The sequence below is a fragment of the Diabrotica undecimpunctata genome, chromosome 10 (genome assembly GCF_040954645.1).
Source record: "Diabrotica undecimpunctata isolate CICGRU chromosome 10, icDiaUnde3, whole genome shotgun sequence".
Classification (NCBI taxonomy): domain Eukaryota; kingdom Metazoa; phylum Arthropoda; class Insecta; order Coleoptera; family Chrysomelidae; genus Diabrotica; species Diabrotica undecimpunctata.
In genome coordinates this window covers 45,873,890-45,898,255 of record NC_092812.1, presented here as the reverse complement: position 1 = coordinate 45,898,255, position 24,366 = coordinate 45,873,890, and the positions used below count along the sequence as shown (strand labels likewise).

Sequence of the window (24,366 nt, the reverse complement as noted above, 5' to 3'; positions counted from 1 at the left end):
GCAGCGCCAACATATCCTATGAAATGTGAGTTTTAAAGTACGAACAAAAGGGTATCTCTCCGAACCATTCAAAACTAATAATATACATATATATATATATATATATATATATATATATATATATATATAGATCCCACTGCAGGTAAATCTTATTGTCTTTCCTTTTAATTGGTATGATTTATACCTGAAGATGAAACAGTTGAAGCTTGCACAGGCATCAAAAATGGCAAAAAACATTGTAGTCAATACTCAGACTATATGCCGGCATCCTAAATAATTCAGGAAAACAACTTTTTACAGATACAAAATGAAACTTTCGAAACAATGGAAGAATTCTGTTACTTGGGGTCACTGTTGGACTGCATAAACTTCAAAAGAAATAGGAAAGTGAATGTACTTGGCTTATCGTTACTGCTTTTTCCTAGGCCCTCAGCTAAAAGAGAGATTATGTTACCCAGTGCTCACTTTCGAATCGGAAACATGTATATTGACGACGCAAAAGGAAAAATTGATGCGAATATTTAAAAGAAAAGTACTCAGGATCATATACGGCGGAGTTAATGAACATATATCGTTAAAATCATCAAAATAAACCGCCCGAGATGGGCGGGACCCGTGATGCGAATGAATGAAAGTGGCCCTGCTGGAATAACTATGCTACAAAAGCCAATGAGAAGGAGAAGACGGGAATGACCTAAGCTCAGACATTCAGATGATGTGGATGCAGATTTGAGAGAAATTGGAGTAAGGAAATGGATAAAAAAGGCACTCAGGCAGAAAAAGATGTTTTGAGGCAGGTCAAGACTCACGAAGGGATGTAGCGCTAGGTGATGAGATGATGTTAAATACAACAAGAAGATCGTCAAATACAGGCACTTGAGCTACAAATAAGAAAAAAGTGAAGAATGGAAAATACCTATATCGTACTTATTCTCTCTACTACTAGAATCATTCCAAAGAACCTTCTAGGTAACATTAAACAGCTGGGTCTTAGTGAAAATCTCTATATCTCTAATTCAAAAAGTGGTACTGCTCTTGACGAGCTCCTCCAGTTGCCTACGAAAATTTTTGGGAGATACTCCAGCATACCAGGTTACCTGGGCCTACGGAGAAAATTACCCCAGAACTGTTCGATTCTATAGGAATCTAGAGTGGGTGAATTGTTCTCTTAAAGAGAGTGCAACCCGAATGGCTTAAATGGAAGATGTCCATCATTAGTGAAAACAATGATTAACGAAAACGTAAAGAATCTTTTTGTATGATTTTTCATATCGCGTATTGCGTACTCATGTTTCTTTTAACAATTCATCTTGACCAATTTCGAATTTTTCGATCATGAGGAAGAGATTATTATTGAAATTCTGACCCACTTGCTTTAATTCTTCTTGTAATGCATTACGTAGTTGTTTTAAGTTTTTTGGACCAGGGCGATATTTAAGTTATCTCTCTAACTGATCTCCCAATTGATTAAAGTCTGGGCTTATAGAAGATCATTCTAAATGATTATTTCTGATTTCCTTCAACTATTTACGTACCTATCTAGTAACATGTATCCTTGATTTATCTTTTATATTCATCAATTGGGACAATCATTGCGACAATAAATAATGCAAAACATTATCTTGGAGAATATCCTTGAGCTAAGAATTAGTATTTAAACATGGTTACCCAAGAATTAAAACTTAGTTCTTGCTTCTAACGAAATACCACCGAAACCATTACTCAGACGTTCCAGAAATTCCCATGCTGCATATCAACATCTTGAGCAAATCTTTTACGCCGCCTCCCCATACTCTGTGACGTCAGTAAGGTAAACGTAAATTTGTTTTAAACTAGGTACATATATATATATATATATATATATATATATATATATATATATATATATATATATATATATATATAGGTTTTTATTCCTTCATCGATAATTACTTATACATATATACTGTTACACGTTGTGGTAAGTAATAATTCCTATTAATAGCTTGTTTACGTTTCAATTTAAATTATGTTCCATAAATATTACGCTTTTGTTCACCATTTACAATTATCGATTTTTTCACTGCTATATTTACCACATTACTATTGCAGTGAAGGACGTTGAGTTAATCATTATTATTAAATAAATATTTCAAAACAGTCATAATTTGTGAAGTTTTTTATTCAATATGCACACTTTCCAACACAATAAATGTTTCTGTCATTGAAACATTTTGCAGGTAATACTTACATGAAAAATTAATTTTTCAATAGTACTCGAATGGTATTTTCAGAACTCAAGATTTTTTTGTTCATCATGCGCGAATATTCTGTGATCTGGATCTGATATGATAAGTTTATCACTTATTTTGCTTCTTAATTATTTCTTGGTGCGCTTCCGAGGAGACGTTTGGCTGCCTTTTAGAGGTAGTACCTTTTCTTTGAGACGGTAACATCGCGAGTCATAGACTGGAGATGGTTTTAAACATTAGTCTTCACAAGCTGCTCAACTCTCACTTATAAAGGAGGCTACTAGGAGACAAAACTAAAGCAGGTTCACTGGCTCGTATATTGGAATGGAAAATACAAGAAAAAACAATTCGCTTATTAATCACTAGTACAATGGATGTTAAAAACAAAAATCTACTACTGGTCAAGATCCAAAAGGAGAATTATACCAAAAGGCATCCTCAGTTCGTTAAAAAACAAAACCCTTTTTACAGAAAAAGTAAAATGAAAATGAGGCAGTATGAGGTATGAGGCAGTAAACGTGCATAATACCATCCAAGAAATAAGAACACTTACACGAGTATTGTAATATTCAATAATAATAATATATAATAATAATAATAATAATATTCAATAAAACAAAAACCACAAACTCAATCCTCAAAAAATCCTTTCAAAACATGTTTAACTCAACACAATTTGATGCAATTTTATAAACCGATGCGTTCAATCTGCCCTACTTCAAATGAAAGTAAAACAATCGCCATTTGTACTGATTCTCTTTCCTCGTTTCATTCCATAATATGCATCTTCTCCAAAAATTGACTAGTTCAAGAAATACATAACACCTGTAACCAACTATATTCTAATAACATAACAAACACAATGATATAGACTCTATCCCATATTGGTATATTGGGAAATGAAAAAGCAGATTAGGAAGCTAAAGCAGCATGTTCTTCTGACTCAGCTTTCAAAGAGAGCCAAACTCATACGGATCTTAGGATATTGATTAAACAAAAAATCCTCAGCTCATGGGACCTGTGAAATAAAACAAAAGGCATAAACTGTACGTGGATTAAACCCTTACTGTCCCAAAAAACAGCTGTCATCAGTTTTCTTGTGTTCTCATATTCGGTTTTTTCTTTTTTGGAATTTGAGGGCGAGTTTACACGATGCCACTCCATGAATTGTCGCTTTGTTCCAGGAATTTTGTAAGAAACTCAAATCTCGTCTCCTCTCCCGTTACAATACGGTCAAGAAATTTGTCACCATCACTGTCATATCGGATCAAGAAATCAAGGGCTCCTACCATTGGTTTTATCTTATGGACTTCTGTCAGAACCTTTGTACCCACCGAGCGCTTATTTTTTTTATAGCCAAGGTGCTCAGTCACTATTTCATATAAGAGGGATCGAGAAATTTGTGGAAAAGAGGCTAGTTGAGAGGATGTTGTTAAAGTAAATCGCTAGTTTTTCTGAATTTTGTCATCAACTGTTTACTTTAAGGGATGGCTTCTCACTCTGTTCTTCATCATGGACACTGGTACTTCCTTGGTTGAACATAATGCACCATTTCCTCACTGATGATCCTTTTATTACATTCTCACCATAAACAGCTTTTATTTGCGTATAAATGTTGATAGGGCGAACATTTGGCGCATTCAAAAACCGAATCACACTGTTTCGGTACTTCAAAGTTAGCGGGAATTTTCAATGGGTGTCACCATTTCAAAGATGCGTGACCACACAGTAATGATTCTTTACTTTCTGGATGACCCTCTTACATTTTTATAATAAAACTTATTGACAAGAAAAGAAGATATGCTTAAATGTGAAGGTAATATAGATTATATTAATGTTTTCAGTGGGTCGAATGTTATGGAAAAATAAGAATTTTCTAGGATGATTAAGTGATATTCATATAAAAAAGTGTTACTGACTACTATTCCACCGACCCTCCCAAAAGGCCAAGTCTCGATGGAGAACCAGATAAGCTTGGCTGTTATACCATTAGCTAAAATTTTAGTGTATAAAATACTTAATCACGCTACTTGATTTGAAAATAACACTATTTTTAGATAAATTACGGTCTGAACATAATTTTATGTGACACGATTAGGAAGCATTAAAGAGATTTTCTATCAAGATGAATATGAATTATTTTATTATGCTAAAATGCCAGTATCCAAGAACACTTGTTTTCTTCGAGTAATTTCCTTGATTATTCGTTATTATCTTAATTGATAGTATATGCACATTAAAACATCCTTCGTTATATTAAAATATGTTTTTCTTAAAACGTGAACTGACGACCTTTGTTGATAGTTGTTGGTCGTACCGCCCGAACCAACTGTTCACACCTTTTCATATATGATAACGTCATATCGCATTTTCATTTTTATTTACCGGTTCACTATGTGTGCAGCTTTTATAAATAAGTAGTGATGTGAGGACTGGACTGGCCTGTTGTGCACGTCCTACGTTAAAACAATCAAATTGTGTATATTGACTGCAAATATAAAATTTTGCGTAAGTCTCGAGTTTGATAAAGTATATAACATTTTAACATTATAACTACAGCATATTATGTACTTTTTTTCAGTAATCAAATATACTTCGGTATGCTTTATTTTATACCATCATCAGTGATAGCAAAAAAGTTTATGATGAGTTACATTATATATATATATATATATATATATATATATATATATATATATATAAGTAAAGACCTAACTTACAAATTTGAGATTGCGGCCATTAGATTGAAATGGTATGTAAAAAAAAATCCTCGAAAGAAACAAACATAGCACCATGTTATCACAGGAACTTTATATTATCATATTAAAAACTTTGAAAACATCATTTCTAGGTACAATGTGAAACTTTTATAACAGAAAGTTGTTTTCGGTAAAAGAAAAATTGACAGTGCATTGAATTGGCAGCATTAAGATATGTGTTCCATGATACAACAAGTGAAAGTTGACAATGACTTAATGTGACAGTCTGTTTTGTGTTAATTTATAGCTGGACTCTACCTTTCTTGTTAATCAGATAAATTTCTATATCAAAAACAATAGAAAACCATAACTTTTAGATCTCTACATTAGAATCTACATTCTTTCGATGTTGTATTCTTTTTTTTATCGAACTCTTGATCTAAAACCAGTAAATGTGAGTAAATCTCATTTAAGTGGCTGATGTTGGATTTCTTGTTTATGGTTTTCTTTATTTCATAGATAAAAACCATCTCAAGAAATATATTTTTTTAAATTATTGTTTTCAATTGCTAATACCTTGGTTTCTATGTAATTCATTGTGTGATCGTTTTGGTTAACGTGCATAGATAAACTACACCTATCTGGTTATTTCTTCGAATCACTCTTATGGGAGGTAATACGGTCCTTTAATCGTCTTGATGAATGGCCAATGTATTGCAAATTACAATTTGTACAGGGAATACCATAGACTATGTTAGACATATTATCTTTTAATGTTTTATCTTTGAGTTTAGAGAAGACTGAATTTATCGTTAAAACTGTTTTATTAGCAAACTTAAAGTCACCAACAAAATAAATATTCGTGTCAGTTTCGGTGTGACATTTTGTATATATGGCAGTATGTAAATTTTTCTTGAAATAGATGTGATAACTGTAGTGTCACTTTCCTGATTCACAGCAGCAGTGTCGATAGAGGAATGATTTTGTGTAGTGTTATATGTTTCAGGCGGTGTGCTAAACAAAATTTTCGTTAAAAGAGCTGGTGGATAATTATTGGTATAGGATTCTAATTTTTTTTGTTGTAGTGATGTATCTGGACAATTATTCCATATTGCAGAAGATCGAGAAGAATTCGCAATGGTGATCGCCAACGTTAGATATTTCTGATATGGCACGCGAAGAAGAAAGAAGAAGATGTATCTGGAATTTGTATGACCCTACATTTCTCTTTTTCTTATTGTATTTGTTTGTATAAATTTCCAGGCATCCTAAATTATATTCTTGGTCTTTCAATGTTTTCATATTCCTGTTCGTCTGGATAAATTTGATCATTTTTAGTAACATAGTGAATGATGAATATTTTTCTCCTGCTAGGTAATGATCGGAGTCCCCTTTGGGTATAAAGTGACCGTTTGGTAAAATACAAATTATAAGAGAATTTGATACTTTAATAAAAATACTTACCTAGTGGAGAGAAAGTATAGTCCTTACCTAGAAACAAAATGCAAAATATTATTATATATTATCAACAGATTTATGCAATTACACAAAAATAAAATTCAACACTTTCGTAAAACTTAAAATTTTAAAATAAACATTTTTTTAAATTAGAATTAAGAAAGAAGCAAAAATATCGCAGATTTCATTGACTAGTCTTCCATTCAATGTCTTGTATGATTACTCTATTCTTATGACTGAAAGTACTCTTGACAGTCTTTTTTTAACGTCTCAGAAACCTCTTCATGTGTTCGTGGCTGGTTATCCGGAAGATTAAGCTGCCATTTAAGACTTGCTTGATAGTATTAAAGTCTGGTGAACAAGGAGACCACTCCATATGAGTTCGAGAGCTAAAAGAAGCTAAAGAGACAAGCCAATTGGCCACGATCAGATGAATTACTAATGTAACATAACTGTGATTATTCACTGTAAAACAGGTCATTCCAAACAATTCCATTAAAGTAGAAGTCATACAAAAAGTACATCAAAACTTTCTACAATGTATTAAAATAAATTAAGTTTTAGCAATAAATTGCTTTGCAATACATTGTAAATCTTTATTGACAGATATTCTCCCTAAACAAAATTTATTCATTTCAATAAAATATTTGGTCTTTTATATACGATAATCTGCGACATATGAGTACACACACATAATAATATTTTTACTGAAGCAGTGGCTATTTTAGAGGCACTAAAAGTTTGCAGAAGGAAATCCGCACCTCATTAAATTATAAAATCTGACTATTTAAGTACACTAAAAGCTTTACAGCAATTATATCCATCAAATGAAATTATAATGCTAATAAAAAATGAACTCAAATGAACTCAGTTCAACCAAGTACTGAAATATTTAAAAGACATTACATTTTAGAATATCTAATATAATATATTTAAATTGTACACATTGTAAGAAATTGAATACTTGTAAGTTGTGTTTATACTCCCTGCCCCTAACTTTCAGTACTTGATGCAAGGTTATTTTTGTTTAAATAAAAAAAATATTTTAGTTATGTCATATTAAAAATACGGTTGGCTTAGTATTTACTTCCCTTTGGCTAGCGTTCAAAGCACAAGAATCTAATAAACATCCAGTAGTTCTGTATTGAAATTGCTTTGATATTCGAAATGTTTTTGTAATAGTGTTAAGAATTCTGAATATATATTTTCAAACTAATGAAATTTAGCGAACCGTCTAAGCCCTATTAAATCGCAGTATTATTGCCGGTGTAGTTCCGTTTATCTTATTAAAGATGTATTGAAACTGATATTTACTAACAGATTCTGTACTGGATCACTGAACCGATTACTCGTTCTTAACTAGATCAGTTTAGTGCTTTTAGGAGAAGCTCATTGACATATAGGTGGCCAACAAAAGTTATATAAAATACAGAATCTCTAATATTCATACGTACCATCTAAATAAATATCATATCAATAAATAACAAAGCTGTATATTTATATATTTTTTTTAAAGAAACATTGCCGCTTCCACCAACAGGTTATTAGCGGCGTTACTCAGTAAACAAAACTTTAAATCTGATACAAAATATTGATTGACCTTAGGTAATTTAATAAGTTTTTACGTGACAGTTTTCTCCTAATAAATCTGGTAGAGTATTTGGTATATTGTTTATTGAACGTTCTCTATGGTATTTTGGACACTAAATTAACACATGGACGACGGTAAGAGGCATAGCACATAGGTCGCACAGGGGGCGTTCACTGGCCGAAAGTAAATAAGAGTGTGTGATCTTAGTATGTTCTATACGTAGGCGCGTTAGAACCGTTTGAATAAACCGTGTACTAGCACTAGTTTTCCACTGTCGTGTATCTGGTTTTAGCGATCTTAATTTAGATTGCGATGGAAACTATTCTCGCTGCTACTGAGCAATCACTTTTTGTTTAAAAAACGTTTTGAGATCTTTACATACACTCTCACGCACTAATTCAGATTCCGCACTTGTTGCTGCACCAGGAGCACTACTGTCTGCCTCTTCATTGCCGATAATTCCTATATGCAATGGGACCCATACATAGAGTAAATACAACTGGCAACCAATTTGGACTGAAGATCAATAGAAAGAAAACTAAATTTATGGTGATCAGTAAAAAGAACATTCAACATATCGACCTCGAATATTGAAGCCGAACGTATTGAAAGAGTACACCGATTTAAATATCTGGAATATACAGTAAATGATAAGTGGGACCCAGACGTAGAGATTAAGATCCGAATTGAAATAGCAAGATCCAAATTCATCAAAATGAGAAAGCTCTTAAGCAACTGCCACCTAAGCGTTAACCTCCGATGGCGCGCCACGAAATGCTACGTACTCTCTACGCTACTTTACGGAGTTGAAGGGTGGACGTTAACAGCAGCAACTATAAAGAAATCGTCGGCATAGAGGCGAGCTTTGAGAGGTTTATGTAATTTGTTTAATATGTTGTTTATGGCAACTAGGAATAGGGTAGGACTAAGTACTGACCCTTGTGGGGTACCGTTTTCTGCAGTATAAAAATCAGAATAAACGTTATTAACTCTTACTTGGAAACAAAAGTCTTTTAACAAATTTTCGATATAGGCTAAGCAGTGTCCTGTAATATTGGATGCGTGCAATTTTTTAATAATGTTGAATCTCCAACACGTATTGAAGGCTTTCTTGAGATCGAAAAAAATAGTTATGCACATTTGATTCATTGCTAACGCTTCTTGGACATCACTTTGTAAGTCTACGATATTGTCAATTGCTGACCGGTTACGTCTGAAGCCGTTTTGCTCTGGTAAAAAGAAATTAGATTTTTCCAGTGCCCACACAAGCCAGTCATTGACTATTTTTTTCATTAAATTAGCCATGGCACATGTTAGAGAGATGGGTCTGTATGATTCTGGATCAAGTCGAGGCTTTCTAGATTTTAAAAACCGCAAAATTGTGGCTTTTGCCCATATAGACGGATATTGCCGTTGTTCTCAAATTTGATTGAAAATTTGCAGTAGATGTTGTTTTGCTAAGATTGATAAATGCTTTAGCAACATTGCAACATTGTCGGGCCCTGGACGTGAGGTTTTCATATCTTGTAAGGAGTTATTTAGTTCTATAATAGTAAGAGGTTGAGATAGGGGGTTTTCGTGGGATTCTTCTAGAGACAAGATGGTGCGTTCTTTTTTTAGCTTGTAGTCCCTAAAATTAATTTTGTAGTTTTCGCTAGAGGAATGTTGTTCAAAGGTGGAAGCAAGAGTTTTAGCAATGTCTTGTGAAGAAGTGACTGTGGTATTGTTTATTTTAAGAGTGTTAATTGATGAAGAATACTTTAAACCGGAAATAAACTTGATTGGAGTAGAACTGTTTATTTCTGAGACGTATGTTGACCATGAGGCTTTTTTTGAATTTATTATGATTAATTGGGCTCTAGCTTTTAACCGTTTGAATTCTATTTTACTTTCTTAGGTTTTATGCCGTTTAAACCTATTTAGAGCTTTTTTACTTTGCCGTATTGCTTCTTCGCAATCCTTATTCCACCATGGTACTGGACGATGATTGATAAATTGGTGATTCTTCTATCGATATCACAGTAATTTATTTCACAGCTTTCTACGGAATTATCAATATATGTTGAAAAGCTCACCCAATTAGCCTTTTCTGTTTTCCATTTTAAGACACAGGTGTCTTTTGGTTCCGGTAGGGTGTTAGTATTGAAGATTGTTATGGGGTAATGGTCGCTGCCGTAGGTGAACGACAACACTTCCCAGGATAAGCAAGGAGTTAAAATTGGATCACAGAGACTTAGGTCAATTACCGAGGATTCTCCTGATGCTAAGTTGAACCTCGTTGGGGTTCCATCATTGAGAAAATTTAAATTAACGTTATGTATTAGGTTTTCTATTATTCTTCCCATAGTATTTGTGTTAGAAGATCCCAATATTATATTATGTCCATTAAAGTCACCGACGACTATACGTGGTGTTGGGATTTGGTGTATAAGGTGCAGTATATCTGCATAATTTACCTGTGAGTTAGGAGGAATGTAGATATTAAATGGTATGGGTATGGTATGGTAGGTATTATAAAACTGGATGTGACACTGAAGTGTACTTTAGTCTAGAGTCAATATTAGTTAAGGTTTAGTTTAGGTTGCCATTATGAAATCGGGCTTTAATTTTTATTCTATACACTTTTCATTTCAAAATTATTTCATATAAATATAATGTCGAATTTTTTACAATTATCAGTTCAAAAATTGTATTAAAGTAAGACAAAAAAAATTATTAGTAAAACATCTTAAGTTAAACTTTCATATTTATACTTTGGAAGAGAATTCTAAATCAACACATACTAAATATGGCTGGTTACGAAATAGTAGTCACAGTAAACAATTGGAAGAGTCCATTTACGTGACGAAAGGTGACTGTTTTACAACATGTAAACTTTTTCAATTTTATTAAAATCTATAAAAATAATAAATAATAAAATTACTTTATTCAATTTTAGACATATTTAAATTTAAAATATACAGAAAACATAAAATAAATTTTCGCGCTAGTCTACAGTAGCGCCTACTGTACCACTTTTTCTCTTTTTAAAACGACATTTCTAATTACATTTTTCCACATTATATTGCGTTTTTCGGATAAACTCATATCGCATATTTAGATTACCTTTTAAACCAATATTTTTTTAATACAGTACCGTGGCAAAAATATGTAAGTAATGCCAATCTCCCAACAGGTTAATCCAGCTGATATAGTTGTATGTATATACATAGATACATAAAGTGTTGGATCAAAAAACTTCCCCTCTACATATTTTTATTGATACGTTATATTGCAGTCTTGTTAACATCATTCTCTTTGTAGAACGACATTTCTGATTGCATTTCTCTACTTGTTTTTTTTTAATAAACTTATATCGCCTTTTACTAATTTTGATTAGGTTTTAAACCTACCTAATTTGAAAATTTTAATATTTTTTTTAATACAGTTCTGTAGCAAAAATATTCTATACATAAAATCTAATATTAGAATGTCGAACTTCCCACATGTTTAATAAAGTCGTATTATTCATACATCGTAGGGAGAAAGTAGTATTGTATTATAAATATTATACATAGTTGAAGTAGTATAAAGTACATTTTTTTATTTAAATTGAAAAAACAATTTATCCGAAATTTTCTTGTTAACTTTATTTATACAGATTTGATTGGTACAATTAAAGTAATAATTTCAGAACATTATAAAACTATAAATACAACAAATATATTTATAAAGTTGCTACGAGTGTAAGAAGGACAAACATATTTTCCGATTTAGCGATGCGCGCACCTGCGTTTAGTAAACAGATTGTTTTGACCATTGTGCGATAGTGGAGTCATTTCTTATTGAATGTGAAAGACTGTTACATATTTTTTGGTTACATTTTTATTGGAATATTATATATATAATATGTATTTTGTTCTTTTATTTAATATAAAATAGAGAAGTGTAGTATACTATGCAAACGGTATTGTTTTGAGGAATCCGTAAATGTATTTTATTTTTAAAAGCTGTTAACTTTTTTTTATCACCAAATAACCTATTTAATTTTTACTTTTAGATTGGCAATGGAAAAAGCGGGTAAATATAGAGAAAATATAATCAACAGCAACTTCAAAACGCTGTCAGATTAGTAAGAAATGAAGGTAAGCCTATATATAAAGCTGCAGAGGAAGTAGAAGTCCCATGGAGCACTTTGAAACGTTACCTAGCGAATGAAGATGATTCGGTAAGAAAACTGGGGAGGCCTTTTGCATTGTCATGTGATTTAGAGTTGGGGCTTTACAATTATATTATGCAATTTATATATACAATATTTATTATAATTTACAATTATATACATACAAATGGTGGTGAAATACTTTTAAAAGTAGGTACAACTTGTGCCTTCGTGAGCCAGAAAATCTTTCGGCGTACAGAGCTTCCATGGCTAATGAATTTATGCTCAAAGATTTATTTTCGAAACTGAATGATGTTCTTACGAAACTCAATATAAAAAACAAACCGAATTTAATTTGGAATTGCGATGAGACTGGATTATCGTATATAGTGAAACCTTCCAAAGTATGGCATTCCGGCATTGGTAAAAAGTATGTTTATAAAAGATCCTACGCTGAACGAGGTCAAACTCAAACTATGTTAGCATGCATTTGTGCTGATGGAACATGGATTCCTCCTATGGTAATCTTTAAAGGTGTTAGATGTAATGATACACTTAAAAATGATGCCCTTCCCAACGCATTAATAAAATTATCTCCTAAAGGATGGATCAATTCTGAATTGTTTTTGGAATGGTTAAATTTTTTTATCACTACGATACCGCCTGAACGTCCTGTAGTCTTGTTGATGGACTCTCATTTTGCCCACATTGGAGCTGAAGTTTTGAAAATAGCGAAAGATAATCAAGTTTAACTATTTACTTTCCCAGCTCATTGCACTCATCTATTGCAACCACTTGACGTGGGACTATTCAAGCCACTTAAGACTTACTGGTGCGATAGCATGAATCGTTATATGAGCAATAACCCTACGGATGCTCCAAATCGTAGCAACTTCCATTCTATTTTGAATCCAGCTTACATAAGCGCCTTTACAAAGAAAAACATTGAGAATGCTTTAAAAAAAACAGGCATATGTCCTTTAAATGGAGATATTATTCCAAAAGAAGCATTACGGCCTTCATCTTTAACTGACATAGCTCCTGCTTTTCCAGTTTCAACTGACGCAGCACCTGAAACTTCTATTTTAAATCCTAAAGCCACAGTCGATCATATTTTGAAAACACCAACATCTTCAAAACGTCCAGAGAGGTCAAGAAAAAGGGACTCAAGTGCGAAATGCTGAACACCGACAAATGAAAACACTTTAGTAACAGAAAATCTTCAGCAACAGCCCTCGACTTCATACAAATCTGTCCAACAAGCAAAAAAAAAAGTAAAATAGATGATTGGGAGTGTGGCTTATGTGGAGTCTTGTATTCAACTGATGTTAAGAAAAGAAATGGAACCCAATGGATTCAGTGCTCATCTTGTTTGACACCATACCACGAGATTTGCATATCTATCGAAGATACTGACGCCGATGAAAAACTTTATTATAGATGTGATCGTTGTATGGAATAAAATTTTTAAATATCTGATTAAATATACAATTTCCATAATATCACCAAATTTCCTAACCACTATCACCAATATACCTTACCGTGTCACCTACTTACCTAACATAAGTTTGTATGTCAATTTGACATTTACTATCATTATTAATCATTTTTTGTTAAATTAACTCTTCTAAACATTTACTTCAAATAATAAGTAACGCAATAAAGCAAAACTTATTTCTTGCTTAGTTTTCGAATTCCTATATTATTAGTATTTTTCATTTTTATCACCAATATACCTTTCCTTACCCTATACATAATTTTTTTAGTTTTGGTATCGACCGTATATTATTTAAAATAATTTTCTTTGGTCACAATTCTATTTTTTTGTCACTTAATATTTTGCCAACTGATTGTTGGCTTCATAAGAAGTGCACTACAAATTTATTAAAACAAAGAGATAAGCAACATTAGGATAAAATTACATAAATATTTACTCACAGAGGTAGAACTGTTCACAAAAAAGTTTGTGATTCTTTGTATTTGTATATAAAAAATAAAGTAGCAGATACATGGTAAATTAATTTTCAATTAAATGGATTGCAGAATATTTTTGTAGATGCTGCTTAATTGAGTCGTATCTGCTTTGTAAATTATTACATTTTTTGTTTTGGTAATATAAGACATTTCGAGAAACAGCCTGTTTTTATAATTAGTTACTGTTTGTAGGATTTCAACATTAGTATAGTCAAACTTGTGACCTGTGTTGATAAGGTGTTCAACAACAGCGCATGCGTTTTTACCTTTATGGCAGTCACTTTTGTGCAGGGTAATACGTTGTTTTTACCATTGGCTTCTCTTCGCAGCCTAAACTCGGTATTTTGTAGATTGTATTGGTAGTGCACATCACTTGCATCTTATGTGTAACACGAGAAAATAAACTTTTGTTATTACAACCGCTGTACCTACCAACTCTGATGTTAGTGTATGCTTTGAAGAGGGCTGTAATCTTAATTGTTATCAACGAAGGGCAATATTTTATATTTAAAGTTTTGTGGAGCATCTCTATCCGGACGTGTACGAACTCATCACTTTATAGCCTCCCATAAAATAATTAGACCCTCCGAGATATAGTAAACTGATCACCGGCATCCTTTGGAGATAGGTAAACTCATCACCGCAGATGGGTAAACTCATTTAGTCACTCACCAGTATTTTTGCCCCAAGGCGCTGGTTTCTAATGCGGAAGATTGCCAGTTACCTGTTACACTTCTTGTTTATGTGGTAATTTATTAAACTCAGAAATTATTTTAAGCAAATTGCTTTAAAATAGATTTAATGTTCAACTAACTGGTCGAATGACTGGCCAAAAATTATTTTTGGCTATGCGAGATGTTGCATGTGGCATGATTTAGGTAGTTTTTAATACAACACTATCTTCAATATTACACCGACTCACACTTATTATTATTACCGTACTTTTCTGAAATGGATAATGCATAAGTAAGATACATGTTTTATATACATACTTTGGTTTGTATCTAACAGTTTTCAGAGTCTTTCGCAATTGAAATTTAAAATTTTTGATATGCATCACTTTTAGTCCGCGTTGGCTCAAAACGTAATGAGCAGCTCACTATCCATGTTAAAGGAACAAAGGCAAATGAAGAGAAATTTTTCTAGGCGTATACTTTGTTTTAGGTAGCTATCAATAGAATTTTGCAGAATTCATAAATATAAACCAATAAATTACATTTGCATTTAATACATCTATTTTAGATTTATTGTCAAATTACCAAATCTTAGCAAGGAGTTTGCAAGGAGTTTATGGTCTATACTTGCCACGGGGTGCAGGTAGGCCAGTGATGAGTTTACCAATTTCTCGGGGTCTATTTGAAAATCCTTACTTTTATGGCAGTGATGAGTTTGTACTATATACGAGGGTATTTATGGTAATTGGTGATGAGTTTACGTGTACCCCTCTATCCAATGGTCCATCATAATAGTGGGAGTTGTAAATTAATTCTTTAATGAGTGTCTTCGGATAACCGTTGTTAATAAATGTCTCAAGTAATTTGCTCTGACTGTTACTTAAAAACTGATCGTCGCATATATTGAGTATTCTATTTTTTATAGTAAGAACTGTACTGTATTTCTGGTTTGTTGGGTGGTTGGAAGCAAAACAGAATTGTTTTAATTCCAGACCGACAGAACATACCAAAGAAAATTATTATTATTATTATTATATATATATATATATATATATATATATATATATATATATATATATATATATATCCAGCCTCCTATGGCTCTGCAGACCAACCTGGCTTCCCTTAGCTAACCTCTCCATTCTCCTCCAAGATCTACTACATAGGAGATTTTTGGCATTCTCATCCACATCATCCTCCAATCGCTTTCTCGGTCTTTCAATAGGTCTCTTACGTTCTTGCATTCAACAGTTTTTTTTGGAGGCCTGTTTTCTTCCATTCTAAATACATGGCCTGTTCATTGCAGACGCTGTATTTGGACATATTGAGATAAAGGTGGTTCTTGATATATATTATATTTCATAATTGTATCTAATTTGCCACTTGTTGTTCTCATTTATAGGGCCTAGTATTCGCCTCAGTACCTTTCTTTCAAACGTGCCTCTACGGTGTACACATTTTTGAGTCAACACCGAAGTTTCACATCCTTAGCTCACTATCGGCCGGATATTATTATCTTGTAGAATTCGTATCTTAGTTCTTTGATGTTGTAACACTGCCGTGCTACAATGATATATACAAGGCCAGAATCGCTCGTTGTCGAAGAGTGTTGGGCGGGGTTTTCATAAACATATAGAAACTATATCGTATTTTAAATCCAAGCACAATTAGATAATATGAAATTATAATTTATTATTGGACGCCACCCCTGGTTTATTCTCGAAGGGGACGAGAAAAAAAAAATTAAGATTTATCGAAAGTTTACAAGAAAACTATTCTTTATTGTTTCTTAGTAATGAAAAAATCTTTGTATCGTATTAAATTAAGAATTAGTTATAAAGAAAATGTATATATATATATATATATATATATATATATATATATATATATATATATATATATATATTAACCCCAAATTTCGAAATTTGTTTACATTGAAAATAATATAGTTATTTATCAACTAGGAATAATGAAGAAAATAAACCTTTAAATACAATTAGAACACTATATTTTCATTTTTTTTTGAGTTCATAATCATTTCCGTTGTCTTGAAAGTAGGTATAATAAAAATTGGTACAACCTTAATCTGCTCTGTTTCTTTTCTTATTTAATCAGTCACCAAATAAACCATTGAGTCGGCTACACCCGATATTAATCCACCACCATCCTAGATAAGAGGGGTTAGGTATTCCATAAAAAGATACCGCTACGGGGCCATGATCTGGAATAACTCCATACCAATACTATCTTGCGACAAGTCTTAGAAATAAGTCAGCATTATAGCCTCTCCAATAAGGGTCTAAAAAAATAAATATCTATCTGAAATATGGACAAGAAAAGGATTTATTAGCTCACCTCTAAATTGAGACCCACTTTGGAAACACGTCTTAATGGTTGGACGGTCTTAACAGAAAAGAGCGAAGCGCTATCATGGCGCCTGATTCTGGGCGTGAGTGACAAGTTGATGAATAGGCTCATCTACCGGATATATTTGGGAATTACAGAAGAATCCTTGAGTCGGCTACAGGTAGGTACTTGACAAATAGATGGGGTTAGTAGTTTTATTAAAAAAAAAATAATCGAAATTTATAATGATTTTCTTTTAAATCTTTTGAAACGGTTACAATGTATGTCTCGTGATTCAAAGATCGGACTCATAGCAAAGTATGCCGTATTGGCTAAGGTGATTCTTCTGCTAAGCTTTGCATCGTCAACATTGTCCTTTCTGATATTGATTCCTAAATAGATAAAGATATCTACTTTTTCTAAGATGTCAACTGTCCGGTGGGGTCATGTTGCTCTCTCCGATCGACTATGTACTAGGATTTTAGTATTTTTTTTGTTTATTGACAGACCTATTTGTTTTGCATGTGAATAAGTTCCATATACGTATTTTCATCTGTTGTTCATACGATTTATCGGTAACTATTTTGTTTCTGTCTTGAGCATTTTCCGTATGCTCAAAATGCAATTTTCATTTTACCACCATGAATTTTGTTCACAAACTTTCCCGACACATCCTGAATCCAATGCACACAGTTGCACAGCGATTCATCTTGCTGCAGAAAAATGGTAGGTTTAGTGCTTTTTAGTACTTGCAATTCCTCGCCCATATTTGTTCTTTTAAATACACCATATATGAGTTTTTAGCTGTATCTGTGATTACTTTTTAATTATATAGTACTTTTGTTTTTTAATCGTGTCTTTTTATATTTTTTATACAGGTTGAACGAATTTAAAACGGAACATACGAAATCAATGTATTTCGGCTCAACTCCGCTCTAGGTGGTTGGCCAACAAAAGGTTGTCAAATAATTATATTATAAAAATCCAATACTCCAGCGGGCTGCTGGATTCTGAATTCATTCAAGAACAAGTCAAAACTCCACCCAAATAGGTTGCCTAGAATCACTGTGAAAACTAGACTACACAAGCAGTTATTATGCTGTCAAACCACTTATCGCTTCCTTATAGTCCAAGAGATAGAGCCGAAATTTTGAACTGATCAATAATATGACATTTCTCTATTGGAATATATTCATTGTAACTGGGTTAAGACTTTGCCTTACAGGCGGACGCCCCTCGTGGTACAGGGGGTGGCTATACAGGGATGAAGTTGTAATTTTTTTCAGAAAAATTAACGATCGATAATATGGCTGAAAATTTGCCCAGAGTAAGATCTTGGTATAACCAGACGAAATCCCAAAGGGCGGACGCGAGAGTGGATACATAAGGGGTGGCGGACAGGGGTGAAATTGCAATTTTTTGGGGAAAAATTAACGATAAGTAATATGTCCGCCATTTTCATGGCTCATTATTTAGCCCCTAAAAACTCTAAATCCAAAAGGGCGGACAGCTGGGTTGGTACAGAGAGCCATAAAACGGGGTCAAACTTGCCACAAACCACTTGCCTGCGCATTTTAGGTCTCGGTAACAATTTTCAAACTGATTTTATTATGATATTTTTATACCGATTGATTTGAAAATTTGTATGCTCACTTTTGTTACTATTCTGAGAAGCGTCAAGTAGAGTTTTCCTCAAAATTTTCCAAAAAAATTTCCGTAAATGAAAATTTTCGTAATTTTTTGAGGTAAAATCTAATTTATAGAATCCTTTCGATTTTCTGTAAGTTATACCATGATTTTTTTCCAAAAATTTTCAAACGATTTTTCCGATAAGAAAAAAAAATTAGAAAAACTTCTAAAACATTTGCTAAAACTCTACGTCATCGTCTGAATCTTTTATAGAATATTCTATATAAACTAAAGTCATATTTACTTTACAAATCACATTTTTTTCTTAAATATAAATATTTTACGAATTAATTTTTAATTGAATAAATGTTTGATATTTAATATTTTATTAAATTAAAGTAATTTTATAATCTTAACTATTAAATATTTTTGGTATAACAAATAGTAATTTTACTTATTTTTCATTACAATAAAAAGGTATTTAAATTTATATTGCATAAATAATGGTTGTTCAGATATAAGAAAAATTTGATTTATTATTACATTAATAATCAAATACAAAATATATTATTTCTATTTATCAATAGATAAAATTCAATTTTTAGAATTTCTTTAACATTTTACAAATAATTATTAATAAAAATCAATTTAATAGTGGAATCATCAATTTTTTAAGTTTTGAAATTTACTTTGTAGATATTTTCAATATTTTTTTTAACTTTCAAATTGATTGAATTTTTTTTCATTAGTTAATTATAATTTTACAAATTCTGTTTGGACATTAATTTTGCATCATTATTATTTTAAAATATTAAAATAATAATGATGCGCGTTCCACTTAGATCAGTAATTCTAGACGCATGCGCTAAATGTAATAAGTATCAAGATGCTTGTATTCAACTTGGTGAAACTGACTTCGATTGTAATGAAGTTTTTGAAAACTTAGAAACTTTCATATGTCACTTATATGGAACAGGACTGGCGAGAACAATTACAAAAAGAAAAGTAAACGATGTCAGATTTTCACTATTTAACCGGCAGTATAAGTTGCATGATGTGAACGAGCCTTTAAAAAAAAAACTAAAAAATTTCGATGCTTCAAGCTTACCACCATGTCAAGATGAATTACACCAACATCTACTCCGAGCTCATTATATTTCAAGTATTTGGACAAATGCTCATAAAAAGTAGCAACAGAATTGATTGTTGAAGAAATTGTTTGTTAGTTTGAAGATGAAACATATAAATTCAAATGGTTTAGTGGACCTCAGATGCCAGAATCAGTTCGAGAAGTAGTGATTGAAAATGAATGTGATATTATTAAAAGTGAAAGTGACGAAGATGATGAATGTGATGACATCAATGAGAGTGAGAAAAATGACAAAATTTTTAAAGTTTTTCTAGTTCTTAACTTCTAATAAAGTATTTTTTTTCTTATCGGAAAAATCGTTTGAAAATTTTTGGAAAAAATCATGGTATAACTGACAGAAAATCGAAAGGATTCTACAAATTAGATTTTACCTCAAAAAATTACGAAAATTTTCATTTACGGAAATTTTTTTGGAAAATTTTGAGGAAAACTCTACTTGACGCTTTTCAGAATAGTAACAGAAGTGAGCATACAAATTTTCAAATCAATCGGTATAAAAATATTATAATAAAATCAGTTTGAAAATTGTTACCGAGACCTAAAATGCGCAGGCAAGTGGTACATTTGACCCCGTTTTATGGCTCTCTGTACCAACCCAGCTGTCCGCCCTTTTGGATTTAGAGTTTTTAGGGGCTAAATAATGAGCCATGAAAATGGCGGACATATTACTTATCGTTAATTTTTTCCCAAAAAATTGCAATTTCACCCCTGTCCGCCACCCCTTATGTATCCACTCTCGCGTCCGCTCTTTGGGATTTCGTCTAGTTATACCAAGATCTTAGTCTGGGCAAATTTTCAGCCATATTATCGATCGTTAATTTTTCCGAAAAAAAATGACAACTTCATCCCTGTATAGCCACCCCCTGTACCACGAGCGGCGTCCGCCTGTAAGGCAAAGTCTTAACCCAGTTACAATGAATATATTCCAATAGAGAAATGTCATATTACTGATCAGTTCAAAATTTCGGCTCTATCTCTCCGACTATTAGGCAAGCTCCTCTTTCCTTTAAAGGAGACAGATAGTTGAACGATATTTTATACAATGTCTATCACCGAGTATGGATTTATTTTTGTCCAAGTTTTATATTGGTCCACTATTTCAAATGTAGTTCAAACAGACATATATTAAATTGTATGTTCCGTTTTAAATTCGTTCAATCTGTATACTAGTTTTCACTATATTCTTTGTTTATTTAACGAATTTAGATAATTACCAAGATCTGATTAATACTCTACTTTTAATATTGCATAAAGTTAAATTTTATTCCATATTTGTAAATCTAGTACATTTAAATTCACAATAAAGTTATCCCGCGTTGTTCAATTAACCAAATATTTAGCTGCTAACAAACGCAATAATTAGAAATGCGATGTATTTAATTAAGAGCTAGATTATTCCGGTGTTACGAGCACATAAATTGGGAAAATTGTAATAATATTGTTTATATCTAAAAAGCTCTCGCAGCTTAGCTCTGCAGATGTTTCCACGAGGCATTATTGTTGTTGGAAATTCGCTAATAGTTTTGATTTTCTAGTTTCTTTTTAATTACTCCTATATCTAAAGTATACTAAAGTTATGTTGATTGTGTATTACTCATTATTAAACAGAGGCAAATATGAAAATTGCGTACCTTGAAATTTAGGAAAATTTGTAGTTTGAAGTTTGCTTATTCTTATTTCAATATTAAATAGATACATAAACAAGCCAGTAAGTAAATAGGTTAAATTTATTTTAAAAATTTCTTATATTTTAAGATTTAGATTTAAGTACGAAATGATACCAAAGTAAAAGTTGTATACTCAAAAAATGTACCATAGAGGACAAATTTAGTGACTAGGCCGACTGCATGAATATTAGTAACGTATGCTAAGACATTTCAGTCCTATTAACCTGAAATTTTCAAATCAATTAGTGCAATTTAATAACAATTGCTATTTAAATTTTAGATAATGTGCCTGTGCCTCCAAAGCAGAATGATTCGAAGCTATGTAAATTCTATAGTAATCCTAATTTCAATAAAGATAGAATCCAAGATGCTTTAGAGAAACAACTATAGTTTATTTTTATGAACGAGAGAGTAATTAGCATAATTTTAACTGGTAGCTCCGACCACTCCATGGGCGTGCTCAAGATTAATTGAAAAATTACTTTGAATAATTGTAAAAAATAAATGAATTATGTCAGTGTTATAAAGTGTTATGTGTATGTAAACAAAAGTGACCTCTTTTATCACACACTATATTAGAACTGACTGGCCTACATTAAAAAGGGTTTTAAAAAATTCACATTTCTTTTAATTTTTAAAAATTACAAAAGAGAAAAAGAGTTTTTAAAACCGTCTAAGGTATGTTAAATAGATGAATAAAAATATTAATATAAAACTTACAGCTACTTGTTACAAATCCAAATCAGATTTAGAAGATGAACTTTCAGAACCAAGATTTATAATAACTGGCTCGATCATTTTATCAGTAATATTGTCCAGCTTCCACATTTTTTCCTCTTCTTTAATAGTGTGATTTACTGCCTTTTCCCAGTTTTCAGGTTTTACATTATTTACGGCCTCCAAAAACAACTGTTTAACATCATGAATTTTAAAAGTGGTATTTTTTCTTGAAACTTCACTCTTTATCTGTGCCCATACCAGTTCAATCGGGTTTAATTCACAATGATATGGTGGGGATCTAAGTACTGTCATTCCACGATTTTTGGCAATTTCATCAATTTCGTATTTTTTAAATTTTTCTTTATGAAGGGCACACAACGAATAAAGTTCCTTTCTTATAGATCCGGGATGGTACGTAATATTTTTTGAACTCAGCCAATTCTGCAAGTCTTTTTTTAACCACTTGGTTGTGGGCAGTCGTTCTATAAGTCTGGAGTGATAACTTGCATTATCCATTACTATTACACAGTTCTTAGGAAGAAGATCTATCATTTGTTCGAACCATTCTTGAAAGACATCAGCGTTCATGTCTTCATGGTAGTCACCGGTACGAGTTGATTCAAAAGTTAATAAACCACCTTCAACAAAACCGTCTGAACTGCCAATGTGTACTATTATCAGCCTGCGTCCCTTTCCTGATGGTGGGTTTAAACCAGTAGATAAGTTATTTACAAAAGCGTGCGTTTGACTTGTAACAGTTTCATCCTGCCAAAATTTATTTGGTGTATGACCCTCGTTGATCCATGTTTCATCAAGATAAAATATTTTTCTTTTTTGGTTTCTCATTTCCTTTATGGTTCTTAGAAAATGTCTTCTCCATATGACAATATCGCTTCTTTCTAATAAAATAGACTTTCTGGGATTCTTTTTCCAGCGGAAGCCTATTTCTTTTAAAAGTTTCCATAACGTACTTCGACTCATTTCTGGGTAATCCTTATCATCTCGAACTGAGACAAGAACTTTATCCAATGTTGGAAATTCTTGTCTAAAGAAGAATTCATGCACTTTCCGTCGAAGTCCTTCTTTAAAATGATATTCTATTTGAAATTTTGGTTTCCCTGGAGCATTACGTGGCATTTGAAAACTACCACATTTCTCTTCTTTAATAACTCTGTAAATCGTAGATTTCCCAACACCAAGTGTACTGCTAACTAACTCAACGGTCTCATCAACACTTTCACATAAACGTTTGTCTGTAAATGATTTAAAACAATTAAATATTAATGTTTTTTCATTAACTGTTAGAGGACCAATTTTTCGGCGTTTACACGGCACTTCCAAATTTTCCATAACACTAGTATACACAATAAACTGCACCTTGCAACTGAAGTACCTACTTTTAGTGAACTGTTAAGAATTTTGAATACGCCACTTGGACCTTCCTATATACAAAATGGAAAAACCCACTATCACATTTTCTGTGGAATAAGTTTAGAAGGTAATTATCTAGTCAATTACTGTCGTAGATTCCTGGAATTAAAGAATTAAATGTTTGATTGTTGAAACCCTTACTTCGTGGAATGCACTCATTTCAGATAAAATAAAACGTTTTATTTTATCTAAAGAATTAAACTTTATTTTGCAAATAGGCAAAGAATTAAACTTTATTTTGCAAATAGATAAAATAAAACGTTTTATTTTATCTAAAGAATTAAACTTTATTTTGCAAATAGGTAGGTACTTATTAAACTTTTATTGGTTATATATAACCAATAAAATAAACATCTTACATTTCTTGCAAATTCATTAGTACCTGTTAACCTCCATCACTCCGACACTGGCAACCTTATTTAGGGATTAGTAAACCTCACAACTATTGTATTCTATTCTGCTCCAACCTTTATACCTGGTGGTCATACTCAATTTAAAAGTGTTTTCCTATATACTTCTGTAAACTTGTTGACAAATATCTGTTTTTCATTGAGTCACCCGTATCAACAGTTTAGGGATTTGCATACATAATTTATTGTTTTATTACTCTCTCATACATAAAAATACACTATAGAGTCAAGAGTATTACCAGGTAACG

At 32.1% G+C, this 24,366-nt stretch overlaps 2 protein-coding genes across 3 annotated transcripts in view; one reads left to right on the top strand and one right to left on the bottom strand.

The window, feature by feature from the left end:
- LOC140452463 (latrophilin Cirl-like) overlaps nt 1-24,366 on the bottom strand; it is a 931,875-nt gene that overhangs the window by 514,927 nt on the left and 392,582 nt on the right. The window lies entirely within an intron of this gene.
- LOC140451703 (uncharacterized) lies at nt 12,384-12,869 on the top strand. Its single transcript, XM_072545546.1, has one exon. It carries the CDS (start codon nt 12,384-12,386, stop codon nt 12,867-12,869), a length of 486 nt encoding a protein of 161 aa, XP_072401647.1.